A 19,357-nucleotide genomic window follows, 5' to 3' on the forward strand; every position below is an offset into this window, starting at 1 on the left:
TGTTGTCATTGCCGGGCGATCCACACAGTTGGGGAGTGAAAGATGCTAATGCTTTTGTTTTAAATATAAGTCCGCGAGCCTCATGGGAGCCAAGAATGCATGCAAATGTCTCTGTGAATTTTGGGAGCCAGACTTTGCTAAACGTGTGTGTGGTCTAGCCATCCTAAACCAACAGGCAGTTAGCTGTTGGCACCCCAAACTGCCCGAACCCCAGTGCTTATGTATCTCAATCCTTTCCTTCTGCTGTGAGCTTGGTCTGATGTCTGGCTCCTCAGCCTTGCCCTAACTCAGGTGCACTAAGACCCTCGAAGGGGCTTCCCTGGTGGCTCAGTGGTGAAGAGTCCACCCGCCAATGCAGAAGATGCAGGTTCAATCCCTGGGTTGGGAAGATCCCCTAGAGGAGGGCACGGCAACCCACTCCAGCATTCTTGCCTTGAGAATCCCATGGACAGAGGAGCCTGGCGGGCTATAGTCCGTGGGGTGGCAAAGAGTCAGACGTGACCTAGCGAGTAAACAGCCACAACAGCCAGACCTTCCAAACGTCCTAGTCTGGTACCTCTCCCTCCAGCTGTGTTTACTCCCTTTGAGTCTCCTGGGACTTCCCTGTGGCTCAGATGGTAAATAATCTGCCTGCAGTACAGAGACCTGCGTTCGATCCCTGGGTCAGGAGATCCCCTGGAGGACGGCACAGTTCACTCCAGTCTTCTTGCCCGGAGAATCCCATGGACAGAGGAGCCTGGCAAGCAACAGACCACAAGAGCTGGACTAGACTGAGCGACTAACACTCTCGCTTCCCTTTCACCAGACCCTCCGGTGTGTCTTCATGTTCAGCTGAACCCCTGGTCTCCCTGAACCTCATTTTCTGTCTCCCGTCAAGGCAGAGGTAGACGGGGTGACCTCTGGGTCCAGACTGTCTGTCCCTCGAGGACTGTGACCCGGGGCTTCACGTGAGGAGGCTGCTGTCTGCGTCCCGGGGCCCCGTATCCGGGGAGGAGGAAGCTCTGCATGCCCAGGTGGTCCCCAGGGTGTCGCCCTCAGGCTCCGGGTCCGGGGTCCTGGTTCGATCTGCGCCAGGTTCCACCCTGTGCGTGCTCGGAGTCTGGTGCGCCCCTCGCTCACCCTCCCCGTCTTGGCCCTGGCTTTTCCCGGATCACGGAGATGACGGCTTCCCTGGGCTTCTCCGCTGTGCCTTCGGTGGGCGTCTCCTTGGCCGCTCTCGGGCTCTCTGATCTGCAGACCCCTTGCTGTCTTAGTCTCCTGGGAGGCAGTGGGCCTCCGCGGGAAGGAGGTGCCCCCGCCCATGGGCCCTGCAGCCCTGTCCCTGCTCTGCTCCATCGTGTCTGAAGGCGAGACAGCACTGACCTAGTGGAGTGGTCTCGGGGATGAGTGAGAGTAATACAAGGGATGCCCGTGCATACAGTGCATGCTCGATGAATATCCGTCCCTTTATCTATCCTGCCAGGCACTCCTGAAACCTTTCCTGTGGGAGCTTTACCCACCTCCAGGTGGCGGCCCATCAGCTACTGCCACCAAGGTGTCTGGTTGTCCTGCCTTTTGAGAGGTGTCCAACTGAGCTGAGACGATAAGGAACTTCTCATCTTGTCCAAGTCTGAAGGGAGCGCAGGTCAGGGTCTGCTCACTCACCTCTCCTCTGGTCACCAGGAGGTGGCCAGCATTCCAGGTCTGACACGTGGATACTGCAATATCAGGTTTTCTTGGTTTTTTTTTCCAGCATGCCATTTCTGCCAGTGTGACTCTCCATAAACACGGTGGAACGTCTCCTCATGACTCATAGCCCAGGGTCTTGTCCCCACACAAACCCGTCACTGGCGGTGGCGTTGCTACAACCCTGGTCACTGCCTGGTGCAGTGGCTCGACTCTCTCCCCTGAGGCACGTGGCCACAGGTGGGGAGCTAATATCTGAACAAAGTGGAAAATGGAGGGTTTCGTTAGAAAGAGACGGGGTGGGCAGAGGTCAGTGGCTTTGGAGAAAGTGACCAACAGTGTCTGCTTCCGCCACCCAGCAAAAGGACCCTCAGGCTGGCCGGGCCTTAATCCTTTGGACACCGATGTAATATTTTGGGTTTTGCCATCTGTGATACTAATAAGAGGTAGCGTAGGCTGAGCATTCACGAGGCGCTCTTCTCGGTGCTTTACTGTGCTTACAGATTCACTTTCCAGGAGAGCCCCTGGGCAAGTGCTCTTGGTCTCCTGCCTTGCTGTGGAGGGGGCTACAACAGAGGCTGAGCAGTTGAGCCCTGTGTGCATAGCTGGGGACAGAGGAGCTGCAGTTCCTACCTTGGCAGCTGGCTCTGGGGTCCTGGCTGCTAATTACCAGCCACCCTGCTTCTCAAGGAGGCCCTTTAGGAAAGGCGGGGATATGTAGTTTGTGCATGCATGCGTGTATAGTCACTCAGTCCTGTCCGACCCTATGGACTGTAGGCTCCTCTGTCCCTGGGATTCTCCAGGCAAGAATACTGGAGCGGGTTGTCATCTCCTCCTCCAGGGAATCTTCCCGACCCAGGGACTGACCCCAAGTCTCCCGGGTCTCCTGCATTGGCATTGGCCGGCAGATTGTTTACCACTGTGCCAGCTGGGAAGCCCCAATACCTCGTTTGCCCATAGCAAATGTGACTCTTGGTTCTGCCCGGAAGTGGACCCAGCCAGTCTCAGAGAAGCCTCTCTGATCACCGCCGTATGAACGAGCGGAGGTCGTCTAACCCCAGAGTCGTGTTGTTGGTCATGTGGCCTCCACTTCAAATGGGCATTTGGGAGTTTTCTTTCCCTTTCTGTCTCTGGCCTCCTGCCCGTCTCACACTCGTTCCCAATGCCTCAGGTGCTTATGCTCCTGTCGGCCCTGCAGGGCCCCGGCCCGTCCTGCAGCCACGGCAGCGCCCGAGGGCCAGGACTTAGTTCTCCACAGGCTTCGGGTGAGGACTCTGTCAGGGCAAGAGGGCCAGAGCAAGGCTGCAGGGCGTTGCCAGGTTAACCGCATTCGGGTCTTTTGACCCTGTTTCATCTTTTGTCAACTCCCGACATGAGCGTGAGGTGGAGGTCAAAGAAGAGCCTAGCAGGGGAAGAGAATCACCTTGTCCTGCCCTCGAGGTGGGGGGCACGCAGACACTCCCTGCAAGCCATGTCCTGGGGATGGCCAGGACACAGGAAGCTGTTCTCAGTTATGTAAAAACTTCAGTGTATGTTTAGAAATGTCACAACTAGTCTCCTGCCCTCGACAGGCAAGAAAAAATTGTTTTAAATTGAAGACTAGAATTCAAGAATGTGCAATTCAAAGACATGAAAAAAAAAAAAGGAAAACTAAATGAACCTCACCCAGAGCCCTAGGCCGTTGGCCCTCATACCAAGTCACCACCCCATCAAGAATGTTCTTTTGAATCTGTGTGTGTTGGGATGTCAGAACATCTGGTCGACCCAGTCAGCTGCACCGAGCCTGTCTGTGGGACACCAAGTGAACTGACACACGTTTTTATGGGATCACCCCGGTGCCTTGGAGTCGCACAGATGCAGCTCAGTCATTTCAGGAGCAATTAGTAAATAATTAGAGGCACTAAGCTGCTTGCTTGCTCGGTAATATCGTCACAAAAGTGAAGACACGCAAGTGATGGGTATATTCATTTTCTTAAATAGGTGGGTTTTCTTAAAAAAGAGATTTAAAAAATTATCGCTTGAGGAATAAAGAAACAGTCGTTAGGATCACAGCCATTTCATAAGCATACCTTAACATTAGAACACCACATTAGCACGCACAAATGTATCGGAATACAGCCTGTTTGCCTAATAAAAAGACAGTGTCAGACTCAAAATGAGGCCATTTACTAAAACATACAAGCTTTTGGTTAATTCGTAATATTCTCCTAATCCCGCTTTTATCATCTCTCCTCCGGTGCACTTGGTATTAATTGCCTATTATAGCAGGTATTTGAACACATCTCCTCTTTCATCTGAAGAAAATATTAGCATATCGCGGGGCTGTTGGGACAGCTTGTATCTGAGGCACTTTCTCCTCCTGCAGAAAAGCCTATCAATCATAACCGAATATAGTGATTAATAATGTCACAGCTCTTGTTCCTGTGTCTCTGTGCAGCTAAATGAAGAGCTGTGCTTACATTTTGATCTCGAGCATTTCACATAACAAAATAATCAGCTGCCATTTTATTTAAAAAAAAAAAGATATTCAAAATGCTCCTACCCCAGGACCTATTTTTGGTTGCTTTATTATTAATTTACTAAAGGCTTCATCAGGAAAGAAAAGCAAAGATGCTGTTATGTCAGAATTTATATTTTTTCGGACTAAGTTTATCTTAAAAAAAATCTTTCTTACATGTGGCAAGTCAACACAAGATTGCAAGAATAAGTGTTTAAAACAGCACAGTGTGGGGGAGACGGGCCAGTGGGTGGGAGACAATCAATGGTGCGGGGGAAATAGGGCAGTGGTGTCAGGGGGACAGGCCTGTGGTACTGGGGGGATAGGCTGGTGGTGTGGGGGGGGCAGGCCGGACCCCTGGCTGAGTGTGCATCTGAACCAAGACACTCACTGTCTGAGTGACCCTCAACCAAGCTGGTTTCTCTGGGAACTATCTTCTCAGTTGTGAAATGGGGAAGCAATTTTTTGAGATTTTTCCAATATTGTTGAGACTCTTTATGAGAAAAAATATAAAATGAACTTACCATAGTGCAAGGCCCATAGGAGTTTTTTTAGAAAAATTAGGAGTTTGCATTTGGAATGGATAAGACCAAGGAGTTCTGTGGAAAATTGAAAGACTGTGCCGTCATCTATGGTTTAAAGCTACAAACGGGGCTGCGTGCTGTTGGCTCCCGCGTTTCTATCTCCATATGTGTCCCTGGACTCGCCACTGTCTACAGACCAAAGCAGGGCAAACGGTCCCCCCGACGCCCCCCAAGAAGCCTTCCGCCCCACACCTCCCTCCATCCCAGTAAGTGGCTCCAGTCCACCGGCAAGTCCTGTCCACCGCAGCCTCTGCCGTATCGGAGCCTGTGCACCTTTGCATCCCCATGGCCCCCGTGGATGGCTCTGCCCGTCACCCCGGGGTTGGTTCTTCCTGCTCCCCACCTTGCCCCTCACAGCCTCCATTTCACACGACACCAGAGCTGTCTGTTCTCAACGTGAGTCAGGTCTCATCTGACCCCTTTGATTAAGACACCCCGTGGTTACTGGTCACCTACTGAATAAAGTTCAGAAAAACACCCTGGTTTTTTGGCGCTCAGCATGAAGTTTCCCCACTGGAGTGGATGCCCCCACCCCCCGAAAGTCTTTGGACTCCACTGTCTACAACTGCTCAGCACTCAGAACATCCTGAGGTTTTGTTTATTTGTTTATCACTAGGAAATGCATTCCCCGGGAGTGGGCGCCTTCCCTGCCCTGCTCCCTGTTGCCACTTTAGTGCCGTGCACAGACCCCGGCACCAGATCTGAGCTCAGTAAATGTTTAAGGGATAAGTAAAGAAGGTTCTGCAGGAAGCGTGCACAGGAGAGACCTCACGAGAAAGGTGAGGGCGGAGCTTGAGTTGGGCCGTGGGTGGGCTGTCCATCCAGCACAGGGCCGAGAGCGAACGTGGGGTGGCGCTCAGGGCTGCAGCCTGGCCGGAGGGGAGCACATGGAGGTGCGGGCGGGGGACGCGTGGCCGGGCCGGGGAGGGGACCGGCTCTGTGACGGTTCCACGCGGAGTTCTATTTCTCAAGGCAAGAAGGGGCAGAGCGACTACTGAAATGGAGACTGGAGAAAAGGGCAGAGGTGTTTGAAGGTGAGCTACTCTTAACCCTAAAGCATGGGGCACGGGGTGGTGGCGGAGCTTGTTGATGTTTCTGATGGGGGTCATGGCCCGAGGGCGGAGGATTTAGGTGATGACATCAGCAGAGGAGGGCTGCACGCGAGGGGTGACCAGCTGGGGTCCGGGGTGCCTGTTAGCAGGCCCCGGGATAGTCGGTCCCTCACTGTCGTCGTCAGCCTGTGTTTGCTGAGCGCCTCTGCTGTGTGGGGTCCTGAAGGTCCTGGGGGGGACCAGCCTGCCCTTCCTGGGGTGCAGCTGTCTGAGTCCTGGAGTCAGGGTGACAGGGGCCCCAGGATGCGTGGCCCATGGTGTCTGGGCAGGAGCTCCCACCCTAGGCACGTGGGTGGCGTTAGGAAGGAGAGACACGAGATATTTCTTCTACATTTGGCACCCTCTTGGGGCTTATTTTCGTAGCTGTGTCGGCTGTTCAGTGAGTAGGTAGAATTCCAATTAGATGTCTTTAAGCCGTTTGTGGCAGGTGAGCATCTTAAAAATGAAAGTCAATGGTGGGGGGAGGTATGCGTGGCGTATACACAGGAAGTTTCTCTTTTCACCGTGGCTGCAAGGAAACCCCAAACCAGAGCTGGATTTCTGCTGTGTGGTAGCAACTATGCCCTCGAGGAGAGCATGGCAACCCACTGCAGTATTCTTGCCTGGAGACTCCCCATGGACAGAAGAGCTGGGTGGGTTCCAGTCCGTGGGGTCACGAAGAGTCGGACGTGACCGAGCGACTAAGCACAGCACAGCAACTGTGACTTTTAGGTTGCTTTAGCTCTTCTCCCCGCCCCTACCCCACAGAAGGGAAAGGCTACCCACTCCAGTATCCTGGCCTGGAGAATTCCATGCACCGTATACAGTCCGTGGGGTCGCAAAGATTTGGACACGACTGAGCGACTTTCAACTTACAGGCTTCCCTGGTGGCTCGGCTGGTAAAGAATCCGCCTGCAATGCAGGAGACCTGGGTTCGATCCCCAGGTTGGGAAGATCCTCTGAAGAAGGGAAAGGCTACCCACTCCAGTATTCTGGCCTGGAGAATTCCATCTGGCTTTTTTTTAGCCAGATCCGATCCCTTTTCTCCGTTTTTGCGGATCTCCTTTAGATGTCTTTCTGTGTGAGCTTGTTCAGTCTTTGGTAAAGACAGGCTTTGCATCCCTCCAGAGAGTCAATGCCGAGTCCTCTCGGAAGTCGGGGACAGGGGAGGGTGGGGGCATCGCAGGAGCAGGAGGGGACGTCAGCCCCTTTGTTAAAGGTGAGCAATGCTGGCCACCGCGCCACCCACACGTCCCCAAATTGAAAGTTTGTGTTTATGAGGTTCTGAATGTAGTCTAATTTTTTCCTATCTGGTTTGGCTCATCTCTACCAGCTGGTAAATAGGAAATGTTCACGGTAGGAAGCCAATACGCTGCAGAGTGTAAACAGATGGAATCGATATAAAGTGACAAGTTAGACTGTGCTATTGAGAATACAGAGCCAAAACCAAGAACATAACAGTCAAGCTACTTATTCCGTTCCAGTTCATTTAGTCCTGAATAGCGCTTCATATCTGCACAGCTGTGTTGTTCTTTTTTTTTCCCCCCCTTTCTTTCTTCTGGGTTGATAATGACAATTTCAAAGAAAAACTTTAATTAAAGATTTTATACGAAATAGCCAAAAGTAGAATAATAAGGAAAATGAGCATTGATGTGTTTATTGTAAGAGAAATCCTTTTCCTTGGCTTCAATTAGAAAAAAAAGAAAAATGTACTCCTTAAATTTAAAATGAGTTTTAGTCGTGGCGACAGAAAGGTGCCAGACTGACAGGACGGCAGCCGAACTCCGCGCTCTGTGGAGCCAAGACACGGGCCGGCCAAGGGCCCCTCCCCGGCGCCGCCGTCCCCAGGCAGGCTGGGGGGCCGAGGCCCCCAGCCCCCTGCTACTGGAAACCCTGCGAGGAAGGGGGCTGCAGGTGAGGAGGGCACAGGAAAGAGCTAAACAGGAGCCCGTTCGAATGGAAAAACCTCGTGGGCAGTTGCCCTCTGGCCCGAGGAGGGTTTGCCGGCCCCCCACCCCCAGGAAGGGGCCCCGCCAGAGCCAGGCCTGGACAGAGCAGGAGGCGGGGGGTGGTTTCTGGGCTCCAGAGAGGGAACAGGAGGCCCTTCCTCACCTCCTTTCAAGTCTGGGTGGTCATATTTATTTGGGTTCACAGCTTTCCCTCCTGGAGCTCCCTTCCCGGTGCCGTAAAGAGACTTTTAAACAAAGAACCGTGGAGTAAGAATCATCCACTGTTAGTGGTTTATCGAACCCGTCTGAACTCAGCAGGGGTACAAACGGGAAGCAGTTTGATTCTTTGCTTCCCAAGCAGGGGCTGACGAATCTGCCTCCTCCCAGAAGGAAGGCAGTCTCAGAGGGTCTGGGGATAACAGGCCCAGCGCAGGTTACACCCTGCAGTTCGGGCGGCCCCTCTGCCCTCCTTCCAGCCCCAGGGGCCCCGGCGGGGTGGGTATGGGGCCTGCCCCTTCTCCCTCCGTCAGCCTCTTTCCTCCCTGGTTAATCAGAGGTGTGATGAGGGCTGAGGAAGAAGAGGGGACCTCCCCGCCCCCGGCATCCTCTGTGACTGCTCATGGGGCACTAGGGGACTCACGGATGGCGCTTCGGGGGCCCCTGAACTGTGTGGTTTCCCGGGAAGATGGAGCAGCTCGAGGCTCATCCTCCCCTCTTTCCCCGTCCCCCGCCCCGGTGGTCCCCCTCACCTGCTCCTGCAGCTCCAGTCTCCCCGCTGGTGAACGGCCCCTGGGAGCAGACCAGCTCAAGCCTTCTACCTTTCTTTTTCTTTAAAAAAATTTTTTATACAATTTGTAAAGGTTGCTTTCCATTCACAGTTATTACAGAATATTGGCTATTCTCCTGTGTTGTAGAACACATCTTGGAGCCTATTTTACACACACTAGTTTGCATTAATATCTCCCACCCCTGTATTGCCCCTCCCCTGCCTCCACTGGTATCCATTAGTTTTTTCTCTGTATCTGTGAGGCTGCTTATTTTTTCACTATATTCACTGGTCTGTCATATTTTTTTAGACTTCACATGTGATATCATGCAGTATTTGTCTTTGTCTGACTTCCTTTCCTTAGCATAATGCCCTCCAAGTCCATCCATGTTGCTTTGCAAATGGCAAAATTTCTTTCTTTTTTTATACCACATCTTCTTTATTTACTCGTCTGTTGATGGACACTTAGGCTGCTTCCATGTCTTGGCTATTGTAAATAATGCTGCTATGAACATTGGAGTGTATGTATCTTTTCAAAGTAGTGGATTTGGTTTTTTGGGGATATATACCAAGGAATGAAATTGCTGGGTCATATGGTGGTTCCATTTTTTTTTTTTTTTGAGAGACCTCCATACTGTTTTCCATAGTGGCTGTACCAATTAATATTCTCACCAGTAGCATAAGAGGATTCCCCTTTCTCCACATCCTTGCCAACATTTGTTATTTGTGTTTTTTGTGATGATGGCCATTCTGACAGGTGTGAGGTGATATCTCATTGTGGGTTTGATTTGCATTTCCTTACTGATTAGTGATGTTGAGCATCTTTTCACGAGCCCGTTGACCATCTGCATATCCTCTTTGGAAAAATGCCTACTCAGTTCTTCTGCCCATTTTTTCATCGGGATGTTTGCTTTTTTTTTTTTTTTATATTGAGTTGTATGAGCTGCTTGTGTATGCTGGCCATCAATCCCTTACCAGTCATTATCATTTGCCAATATTTTCTCCCATTCAGTAGGTTGTCTTTTTGTTTTGTTGATTTTTTTTTTTTTTTGCTACGCCATGTGTGTGTGCCAAGTCACTTCAGTGGTGTCTGACTCTTTGCAACCCTACGGACTATATATATCCCATAGGCTCCTCTGTCCATAGGATTCTCCAGGCAAGAATACTGAAGTGGATTGTCATACCCTCCTGCAGGGGATCTTCCTGACCCAGGGATCAATCCCAAGTCTCTTGTCTCCTGCACTGGCAGGTGGGTTCTTTACCACTAGCGCCATCTGGGAAGCCCGTTCTTTTGCTATGCAAAAGCTTTTAAGCTTAATTAGGTCCCATTTATTTATTTTTGCTTTCATATTCTTTGCTTTAGGAGACGGATCCAAAAGATATCGCTGTGATTTATGTCAATGAGTGTTCTGCCTATGTTTTCCTCAATAAACTTTATAATATCCAATCTTACATTTAGGTCTATATCTGGTCTACATTCAATATATTTTGGGTTTATTTTTGTATATGGTGTTAAAGAATGTTCTAATTTCACTCCTTTAGATGTAGCTGTCCAGTTTTTCCAGCACCACTTACTGAAGTCTGTCTTTTCTCCATTGGATATACTTGCCTCTTTTGTTGTAGATTGACCATAAGTATCTGGGTTTATTTCAGGGCGCTCTCTCCTATTCCACTGTGAGTCTGTTTTTCTGTCAGTACCATATTGTTTTGGTTACTATAGCTTTGTAGTATAGTCTGAAGTCAGGGAGCATGATTCCTCCAGTTCTGTTCTTCTTTCTGAAGATTGTTTTGGCTATTTGAGGTCTTCTGTGTGTTTCCATACAAGTTTTAAAATTATTTTGTTCTAGTTCTGCAAAAATAAACTGCCATTGTATTTTGATAGGGATTGCACTGACTGTTAATTGCCTTGGGGAGTATGGTCATTTTGATAATATTGATTCTTCCAGTCCAACAACATGGTATGTCTTTCCAACTGTTTGTGTCATCTTCAATTTCTTTCATGAGTGTCCGCAAACTATTTTGGAGTACAGGTCTTTTGCCTCCTGAGGTAGGTTTATTCCTAGGTATTTTATTCTTTTTTGAGGTGATGGTAAATGGGATTGTTTCCTTAATTTCTCTTTCTGGTACTTCGTTGTTAGCCTTCTGCCTTTCTTGTTCTCCATTAACTTGTGGAAAATTCATGTATCCTGTCCGTGCCGATAATAGGCACACAGACTGCTCTTATCTGCCCCTCCTGCTCTGCTGTCTCTATTCAATTCTCAGTTCCTTCCCCCTGGTAGAGTGTAGAACAGATCACTGTGTCCCCAGAAATGGCATGCCTATCTCCCCTTCTGCAGGCACCTGTCCTGTCTGTACAAAGACTGTTGGCTTACCAATGCTTCTTCCCCATGAATGCTGCAATCACCTATCCATCCGTCCATTTTTCTGTCCATTAATCTATGCATGCATATAGCCTTCTATCCCTCCATCTATCCATCTCTCTACTTATTATTCATCCATCCATCTGTCTGTTCATCCATCCATCCATCATCTATCCATCCATCCATCACCCATTCATCCATCATCCATCTATCTATCCATCATCCATACCTTCATCCACTTGACAATAATCCATTGATCCAGACCCCATTCTTGTCCCTGGACTCCTGCCCACTCCAGACTTTCCACTCTCTCAAGGCTCCTGTTAACCTAGGTTGGGCAGTGGGGAAGGGCAGGAAGTGGACGAGTTGACTGAGTGGGGCAGTAACTCTGATTCAGACAGTTCCTGCTCCCCAGCAGGTGTGTGAGTGGTTGTCTGGTTATTTATATCTCTGTCCTCAGCCTTTGGTCTTGATCAGTGATTCCTATCAGACCACCATCTACTGGGTATGTTCCCTGTGAGGCACCTGCATAGGTGAGCTCATTTCATCTGTGCACTCTGACATGGTGCCCCATTCATTCCCATCTCACAGATGAGAACACTGGAGTTGGAAGGAGTCAGGTCTCCGTTCCAAGGTTACCAGAATGATGGCAGCCTGGGGCACTTTGATTCTCCATGGTTGCTACCGCCTCTGAAGGAGGTTTCTCTTCCCCACTTCTCCCTGGTTTTACTCTTCACAGCAGACATTCTCTGCTCCTTATAGTAACATTCGTGAGTCTGCCCTCTATGAGTTCATCTAAGTCTTTTGGGGAATGTTTTAATTTAATTTTGCTCCTATAATTTCCACCCCCCCGCCAGAGTAATCGCCTCCCTCTTTTTTTATTTCACTCTTCCATGGGCTTCCCTGGTGGCACAGACAGTAAAGTGTCTGCCTGCAATGTAGGAGACCTGGGTTGGGAAGATTCCCTGGAGAGGGAAATGGCTACTCACTCCAGTATTCTTGCCTGGAGAATCCCATGGATAGAGGAGCCTGGAGGGCTACAGTCCACAGGGTCAAAAAAGAGTCGAACACAACTGAGTGATTCACACTTTTCTGTGGAATGGGGCTTTTTTTTTTTAAATTTTTCTTGAAATGTTAGGTGAGCGAGTCCTGGTTTATGTAGCCACACTTCAGACCTTTAAGGCTTCCCCTCCGGCTTCTCCCAACCCTGCTGTCCAGAGGGCAGACTCTAGCCTTATTAGCGCATCTCCTCCATGGTTCCCGTCCCTGAATTGCTTGGTTTTTGATCACCCCCTGGGCTCAGTCATCTCCCCAGATGGGGACTCTGAGGCCAGGAAGAGGGTCAGATGCTGCCTCCTCACAGGGGCTGTGATGCTGCAGGGGCCGTGGGGGCCGGGGCACCGCCGGGCAGCTCAAGCTCAGAGCTTGACGGGAAGGCTCCTGGTTGGGTCCCTGGCCACCCAGGATGGCTCAGGGACTGAGTCTGGGGCAGGAGATGGGGCAGGTGGCTGGGAAGGGAAAACTTGGGGACAGGTCTTCAGAGAGCCTCAGGCCATTTCCTGGCTCCTGAGCCTTGAACTCAATGTCATAATTAGCTATCGTTTTGGTTTTCTTTTTGTTTATTTATTTTTGAAATATTTATTTGGCTGCGGGGCGGGGGGAGGTCTCGGTTACCACTCAGGATCTTCGCTGCGTCGTGTGGATCTTTTGCACCGCGTCCCTAGTTGCGGTGTGTTGGCTTCGTTGCCCTGAGGCCGGTGGGAACTGTGTTCCCCGACCAGGGACTGAACCTGCCCTTGCAAGGTGGATTCTCAACCACGGGACTCCCAAGGAAGCATCTCCCCTTTTTAACGGGGCTTCTGTCTGTGCACCTGATGCTGCCTGACACCTACCACAGGGGTGCAGGCGAGGGAGTGGAACAGGATCATGGACGTCTGCGAAGATAGTCAATATTTTTATCCTGGCCAGTCAGACTGTTGAGCCTGGGTGCTCAACTTTGCCCCTGTAGGGGAGGCCTCTGGAGGAAACTTATTTACATAAATGAACGGGCGTGGCTGGGTGCCATTAAAACCTACTTTTGGGTCTTGAAATTTGAAATTCATAAATAACTTTCACATGTTACAAAATACCCTTCTCGATTTTTTTTTTCCCAACCACTTACACATGTAAAAATCACTCCTAGCTTTCCGGCGTACAGAAACAGGCTGCAGGCAAGAGTAGGCAGGACCTGGAGTGCAGGAGGGCTTCCCAGGCGTCACCAGTGGTAGAGAACCCGCTAGCCAACGCAGAGATATAAGATCCGGGGTCGGGAAGATCCCCTGGAGGAGGGCATGGCAACCCCCTCCAGTATCCTTGCCTGGAGAATCCCCATGGACAGAGGAGCCTGGCGGGCTGCAGTCCACGGGGTCGCAAAGAGTCAGACACAACCAAAGCGACTTAGCACGTACTTAGCACTCACGCATGGAGCGCAGGGGGCTCTTCTTCCACAGGCCCCAGGGTTGCGCCAGGAGAGCACCGTCTCCTTTCTGAGAAGCTGGGTTTGGAAGGAGGCCCTTCCCTTTTTGTAAGCTGCACAGCCTTTTTCTCCCTCCATGGGCTTGGCTTCTCTGAACTTCCCCCCGGGATGCCGGGGGGAAGTGAAGGGTGGTGGATATCCTGGAGAGCCGAGGTCAGGCAGAGAGTGGGGAGGTCCCCTCCTGGCAGGAGGAGCTGGGTACCCCTTTCAGGCAGGGCTACACCAGGATGTCAAGATGGAAGTCAGGGGGCCAGTGATGGCATGAGGTGCAGTCAGGAGAGCCAGGGTGGACAGGGGCAGGGCCAGGAGCACATTTGGGCAGCAGTGACCTCGGCGAACTCACTGTGCAAACATTTCTGAGCACCTGCTCTGTCCAGCCTGAGGATACAGCAGCAAATGAGACTGAAACCCCCTCCATGGTGTTTACACGTCAATGAATCAGGAAGGCAATCGAAAGAAATCTGACATGTCCAGGTGTGGATGGACGCTAGGGAGGAAGGCAGGAGGGCGCGCTTTTGTGCAGGCCACGGGGAAGGCTTTTGGGGGCCAGTGACCTGGGACCGAGACCCGAATGAGGGCCTCAAGGGAACCCGCCGTGGGGAGGAAGCCGGATGTGCAGAAGCCTCGCCGGTCGAGAAAGCGCAGGCCGGCCTATGTCGCTGGAGGGGGCCGGGAGAGGTCAGGAGGTCGTGGGGGTCAGGCTGTCCAGGGCTCCGGGCTGTGGTGAAGAGACCCTGGAGGGCCTGTGACATGAAGGCGCTCGGTGCGGGTTGGTGGGCTGTGGGGAGCAGGGGTCTCAGAGGCAGGGACTCTCGATGCGGACGTGTCCCGGCTGAGCCCAGGTGGCGGGCATCTAGCCGGCCCAGAGGAGCTGGGTGCTCCCTGCGCAGTGCGCCTCATCTCCCTGCCCGTCTCCCTCTCCTCGTCTCCCTCCTCAAGTGCGAGGGCAGTGGGCTGGGGCAGGGCAGGCCCTTCCTTCCCTCCGGGCCGCTTCTCCTTCCGTCCCGGGTGGGAGCAGCCCTCACGCCGCAGCCCCAGCTCCGGTGCCTCTGATAAACCTCACCATCTGCAGCTCCGCCGAGAGGCTGCCAAGCTTCAGTCTGACAAGCGATAGGAGACTTGGAGATACACCTCCGGTTGGCTGTGCGCTCCGTGCCAGCTCTGCAACTCCCCGCTTTCCCTGCGGGGCCCATATGTGTTGCTTCGGGTTTTTTAAAAAAGCACATCGCCTCCCGTCCTCCCGTTTTACCAGAAGAGGTGAATCAGGACTTGGCAGCAGACAAAGCGCTGAGGGTTTTTTCTTTTTTTTGGCCTCGGGCACAAGTGCTCTAGTGGCGGGGGCTCCGTGCTCTCAGACAAAGGGGTGGAGCTGAGGGTGGACACGCCCGGGCCGCTTCACAGCAGCCAGTGCTGTCCAGGCAGCTGCGGGCTTGGTCTTCTGGGTTTTGAATACTGAGCTCGGTTCAGCCAAGGCCCCCTAGTTGGTAGAAGTGGGAGACGTGTGTACAGTTTAGCACAGGGCTTGGCACATGACAAAATCCAATGACTATTTATTCAATGATCCTATTACTGTAGGCTTGATTGCACTGAATGTAATCCTTACTGCTCTCAGGGTTGGCTCTAGGGAGGTGTGTTCGCAGACATAGAACACAGCTTCCTCAGAGTGTGGCTTTCTCCCTAGCAGGTGAAAAGAAGCTGGGTTCATTCATTCTTTCGCTCTGTAGAGGCAGCTGCTCTAGACCCCGGGGGGGACGTGGTGGGCAGAACCCTGCTCTCAGGGAGCCCACATCCCCGAGGGAGAGACGGGCAGTAAAGACAGGCTTGAAATTAGTTGTGAGGAGTACCAAGAAGATGAGGGCTGGGCATGGGGTCAGGGGAAGCCTTTTGGATAAGATGACACGTGGACCAACCCCCGAGAAAAGCGAAGGAGGAGCCAGTGGGAGTCTGGGGAGGAAAGTTCCGGGCAGGAGGAGGAGTGAATGTTCCTGAGGCCAGAGGCACCTGGCTGGCACTCCTGAGGAGCGGCAGGGACTGGGACGAGGCAGGAGAACTGCTAGGAGCCAGTTTGCGGGGCCCTGGCCTTGGACCTGGAGGGGTCGGAGCGCCGGGCAGGCAGTGGGCAAATGGGTGTGTGCCCAGCCCTGGATACACAGGCCCCCCCCCGCTGCTGCTCAGCCTCAGCCATGGGTCAGGCGTGGACACTGGGAGCCCAGGTGGGAGGTGGTTCCACCAGCCCAGCCCAGCCCAGCCCAAGGGCGCAAGGTAGAGACACAGGCTGGATCCCGGAAAAGTCATCATGGGAGGGCTGCTGGGCTCTTGGGACTGAGAAGAGAATCTGGCGGGATGGCCCTGCTACAACGGGACAGGTGGAGCCGGTGTCTGCTGGACTCTCAAAGTGGGTGTCCTGACTAAGGCTGAGAGGCAAGGCCAGGGCTGGTGGAGACAGATGGCTGGAGCCATTGGCTGGTTATGAAGGCCACAGGACGGGGCCACCCTGGAGGGAGTGTGGTTAGACAAGCCAGGAGACCTGGGGCCTGAGTCCGTGCATGCCCAGACTTCAGAGGGACCAGCAGGGACCAGACCAAGCCCAAGGCAGAAAGCCAAGGAGGACCCGGGATGGGGTGTGGAAGCTGGGGTGGAAACGTGTGTCCAGAGGACGGGACGCTGAGCTGGGTGGAGGGCTGATGCGTGGACAGCAAGATGGACCCCAGGAACCGCTGGACCTGGCAAAGTCACCACCGAGACAAGGTCACAGTCTCTGTGCAGTGGTGGGGACAGAGCTGATCGGCTGTAGGAGAGACACTGGAGACAGAAAGTGCAGACAGCTCTTCTGGGGGGGATTTCTGCACAAGGGAAGAAGCAGCTAGAGGCACAGGCCAGGCGAGGAGGGAGGTCTCCCTTCTAAGATGGTTCAGATACGGCACGTCATTGTGTGCGTGAGGGCAGCGGGGTCAGCGTCTGGAGCAGGACAGGACCTGTACCTGGGTGCAGAGGAAGATGGAACCCGGTCCCTGGGTGCAGAGGAAGATGGAACCCGGTCCCTAGGTGCAGAGGATGGGACCGATCCCTGGGTGCAGAGGACGGAAACTATTCCTGGGTGAGAGGAGGACGGGAACTGGTTCCTGGGTGTGGAGGATCAGACTGATCCCTGGGTGAGATGAGGAAGGGACCTGGTCCCTGGGTGCAGGAGCACACGGGCTGTGGGTATCCGAAGCACAGGGCGTTGCCTTCCAGTGGCTTCTGTTTTCCCTGTAAGGAAGAAGGAAGGTTATCCGTGATAGAGGAAGGAGGCGGATGGGAAGGGAGGTGAAGAGCAGAGACAGTGGGGAGCGGAGACAAGGATTCCTATGCACCCGCTGCTGGTGGGGTTAGTGTCTCGAGTGAGGGGACCCAGGTAGGGCTCCATGGCCTGTCCTCTCCAGCCACATCGGGCACTTGGAAGAGGCCGTGAGTCGGATTTGGCCAGATTTAGGGTCTCGCCCAGACAGGAGGAGGCAGGCGGAAGGGGCGGGTGGAGCACAGAGGCAGTGGGTCATTATAAAGATGGAGCATGGCGGGGAGTATAAAGATGGACCGTGAAAGTCGCTCAGTCGTGTCCGACTCTGCAACCCCATGGACTATACAGTCCGTGGAATTCTCCAGGCCAGAATACGTGAGTGGGTAGCCTTTCTCTTCTCCAGGGGATCTTCCCAGCCCAGGCATTGAGCCCAGGTCTCCTGCATTGCAGGTGGATTCTTCCACCTGAGCCACAAGGGAAGCCCAAAGATGGAGCGTGGTGGCGGGTATAATGATAGAGTGTGGCAGGAGTATAAAGATGGAGCGTGGCGGGGTTGTGGAGGGAAGACAGTTGTTGGGGGTTGGCCCTCAGGGAAGGGAGCTGAAAGTTAGGGGATCCTTGGACATGGGGCTTGGTTTTGGAGCGAAGCACTTACTGGTGACAAGTGCTGAGTGTGAGCAGGGAGGTGACCTCTGGACGGGAGGAGGACGCGGAGCTGAGTCAGAGGTCAGAGGTCGTCCGTGTGGACCGCACGAACGGTGCTGAGGCAGGGTGGGTGTGAGGGGCTGACGTCCTCTGGTCGGGGCCGGGGAGGTGGCAAGCTGATGCAGCCAGGAGCAGCCAGGACGAGGCCATCCCCCCTCCAGCACAGTGCTTCCTCTCAGGCAGAGGGTCCCTAAGACGTTCACCCTGGGGTGGGGGTCCTGCCAGGGGGCTCCTTCAGGTCAAAGGCAGTAAAGGGAGCAGTCAGCGAAGATGTCGAGGAAATCGGGAACAACCCTGTCCATCTTGCAGCCTTCCCTAAAGCCCTTCCCTGCAGTGCACTGGGTCCCCTCTGCGTCCGGGCTGGACTTGGTCTGATCTGGAGCGGGATGTGGTCAGGCCTCCCAGGACCCAGCTGGACTGGGCGTTATCACCCTTCCTGCACAAGCCTGCTTTCACACCTGGTATTCTCAGTGCCCTCTCCTCCCAGCTCAGATGCCGCCTCCTGCAGGAAGCCCCCCTGGGGAGCTCCACTGGAGGTGTTTGTCCTCCTCTGTGAAGACCCACAGCTCCTCCTTTGTCTGTCTCTGGTGTTGGGCTCTTGTTCCCATGGTTCCTATCTTGGGCAATGTTTACTTACATGCCTTCTCGTGTCTGCGGGAGCGAGGTTTGGGGATAGACTTGATCCATGGACCGTGGATGCTGGGGGATGCGCCCTCGGCATCACTGTCATCTAACCGGGCGATGACGGGTGACTCCTGCAGCCTCATCAGACTCAGCTTTCACTAAGAGTGGGGACACGGCGCTTCCTTTGTGGGGCTCTGTAGGGCTCACTCACGCAGTTCTGGGCTTGGCACACTGAGCCCCGATGGCTGTTCCTCTCCTTAATGCAGAAGTAGCTTCGGACCAGCACACAGCCCTGTGTCTCCACGGGGCCTTACCAAATGCCTTTCAGGTCCGCATGCCCAATAAATATGCATTTGCTGAATTTGGGAAAGATTGCTGTAAAACTTTTCCTGTAACGTCTTTTAAAAATTCAGAGGGGTTGAAATATATACTCATATTTTTCTAGCTCCTAGTAAAAATAGTTTGCATATGGCTATGAAAAATAAAAATTGTCCACGTCCAGCTATGCCAGAACTATAGTTTTAAAGTATCAAGTAACAAAAAAGACTTTTCATATGGCTCTACAAGGGAATGAATTGTGTATGAGACCTACCACTTTACATCAGAAAGAGTTTTTTTCTCAACTTACTAAGACCATTTATAGAGAAAATTGCTTTGAAAACATTCAAGAAATGGAAAGTGTCCTTATTTCCATAGATGTGTCATTTTGCAATATCTACGAGTGTGTGTCTTTGGAAACATTTTATTTTACAAGAAGTGTTTAAACACGTTCATCCTCGCGATGTTTTATTACCATCCTGATTTTTAACACTGGATCTTTTGACTTTTCCTAAATCGCTTTTTATATGCAGATTTTCAAAAACATTAAAACCGTCATCAAAGCCCTTATGCTCATTGATGTTAACACAACTGGTCTGGTCCAGCCACATGAGCTGAGGAGGGTTCTGGAGACCTTCTGTTTGAAGATGAAAGATGAGGAATACAAAAAGTAAGTAAGCAAAGGTGTGCTGAGACACTGCTCAGTCGAAGCGTCAACCAGTTTCAAAATGGGACCTGTCGGGTTTACTGGGTCCAGGCAGCGTCTTCCCTCCCACCTCCTCTGTCTTGACTGTTTTCTTTTTCTTTTTAAAATAGTTCTAACACTGGATTATTTTTCTAACATTTATGTTATTTATTTATGTGACTGTGCCAGGTCTTAGTTTCAGCATATGAACTCTTAGTTGCATCATGTGGGATCTAGTTCTCTGGCCAGGGATCAAACCAGGCCCCCTGCATTGGGAAGTGCAGCGTGTTAGCCACCATACCACCAGGGAAGTCCCTGTCT

General features: G+C 52.4%; 1 protein-coding gene across 1 annotated transcript in view; it reads left to right on the top strand.

Annotated features, from left to right (window-relative positions):
• Window positions 1–19,357, top strand: part of EFCAB6 (EF-hand calcium binding domain 6) — a 245,902-nt gene that overhangs the window by 53,074 nt on the left and 173,471 nt on the right. The window contains exon 7 of the mRNA XM_061124022.1: window positions 18,885–19,021. Within this exon, the coding sequence (XP_060980005.1) occupies window positions 18,885–19,021 (137 nt within the window). The remainder of the gene's footprint in view (window positions 1–18,884; window positions 19,022–19,357) is intronic.

This window comes from Dama dama, chromosome 22 (genome assembly GCF_033118175.1).
Source record: "Dama dama isolate Ldn47 chromosome 22, ASM3311817v1, whole genome shotgun sequence".
Lineage (NCBI taxonomy): Eukaryota > Metazoa > Chordata > Mammalia > Artiodactyla > Cervidae > Dama > Dama dama.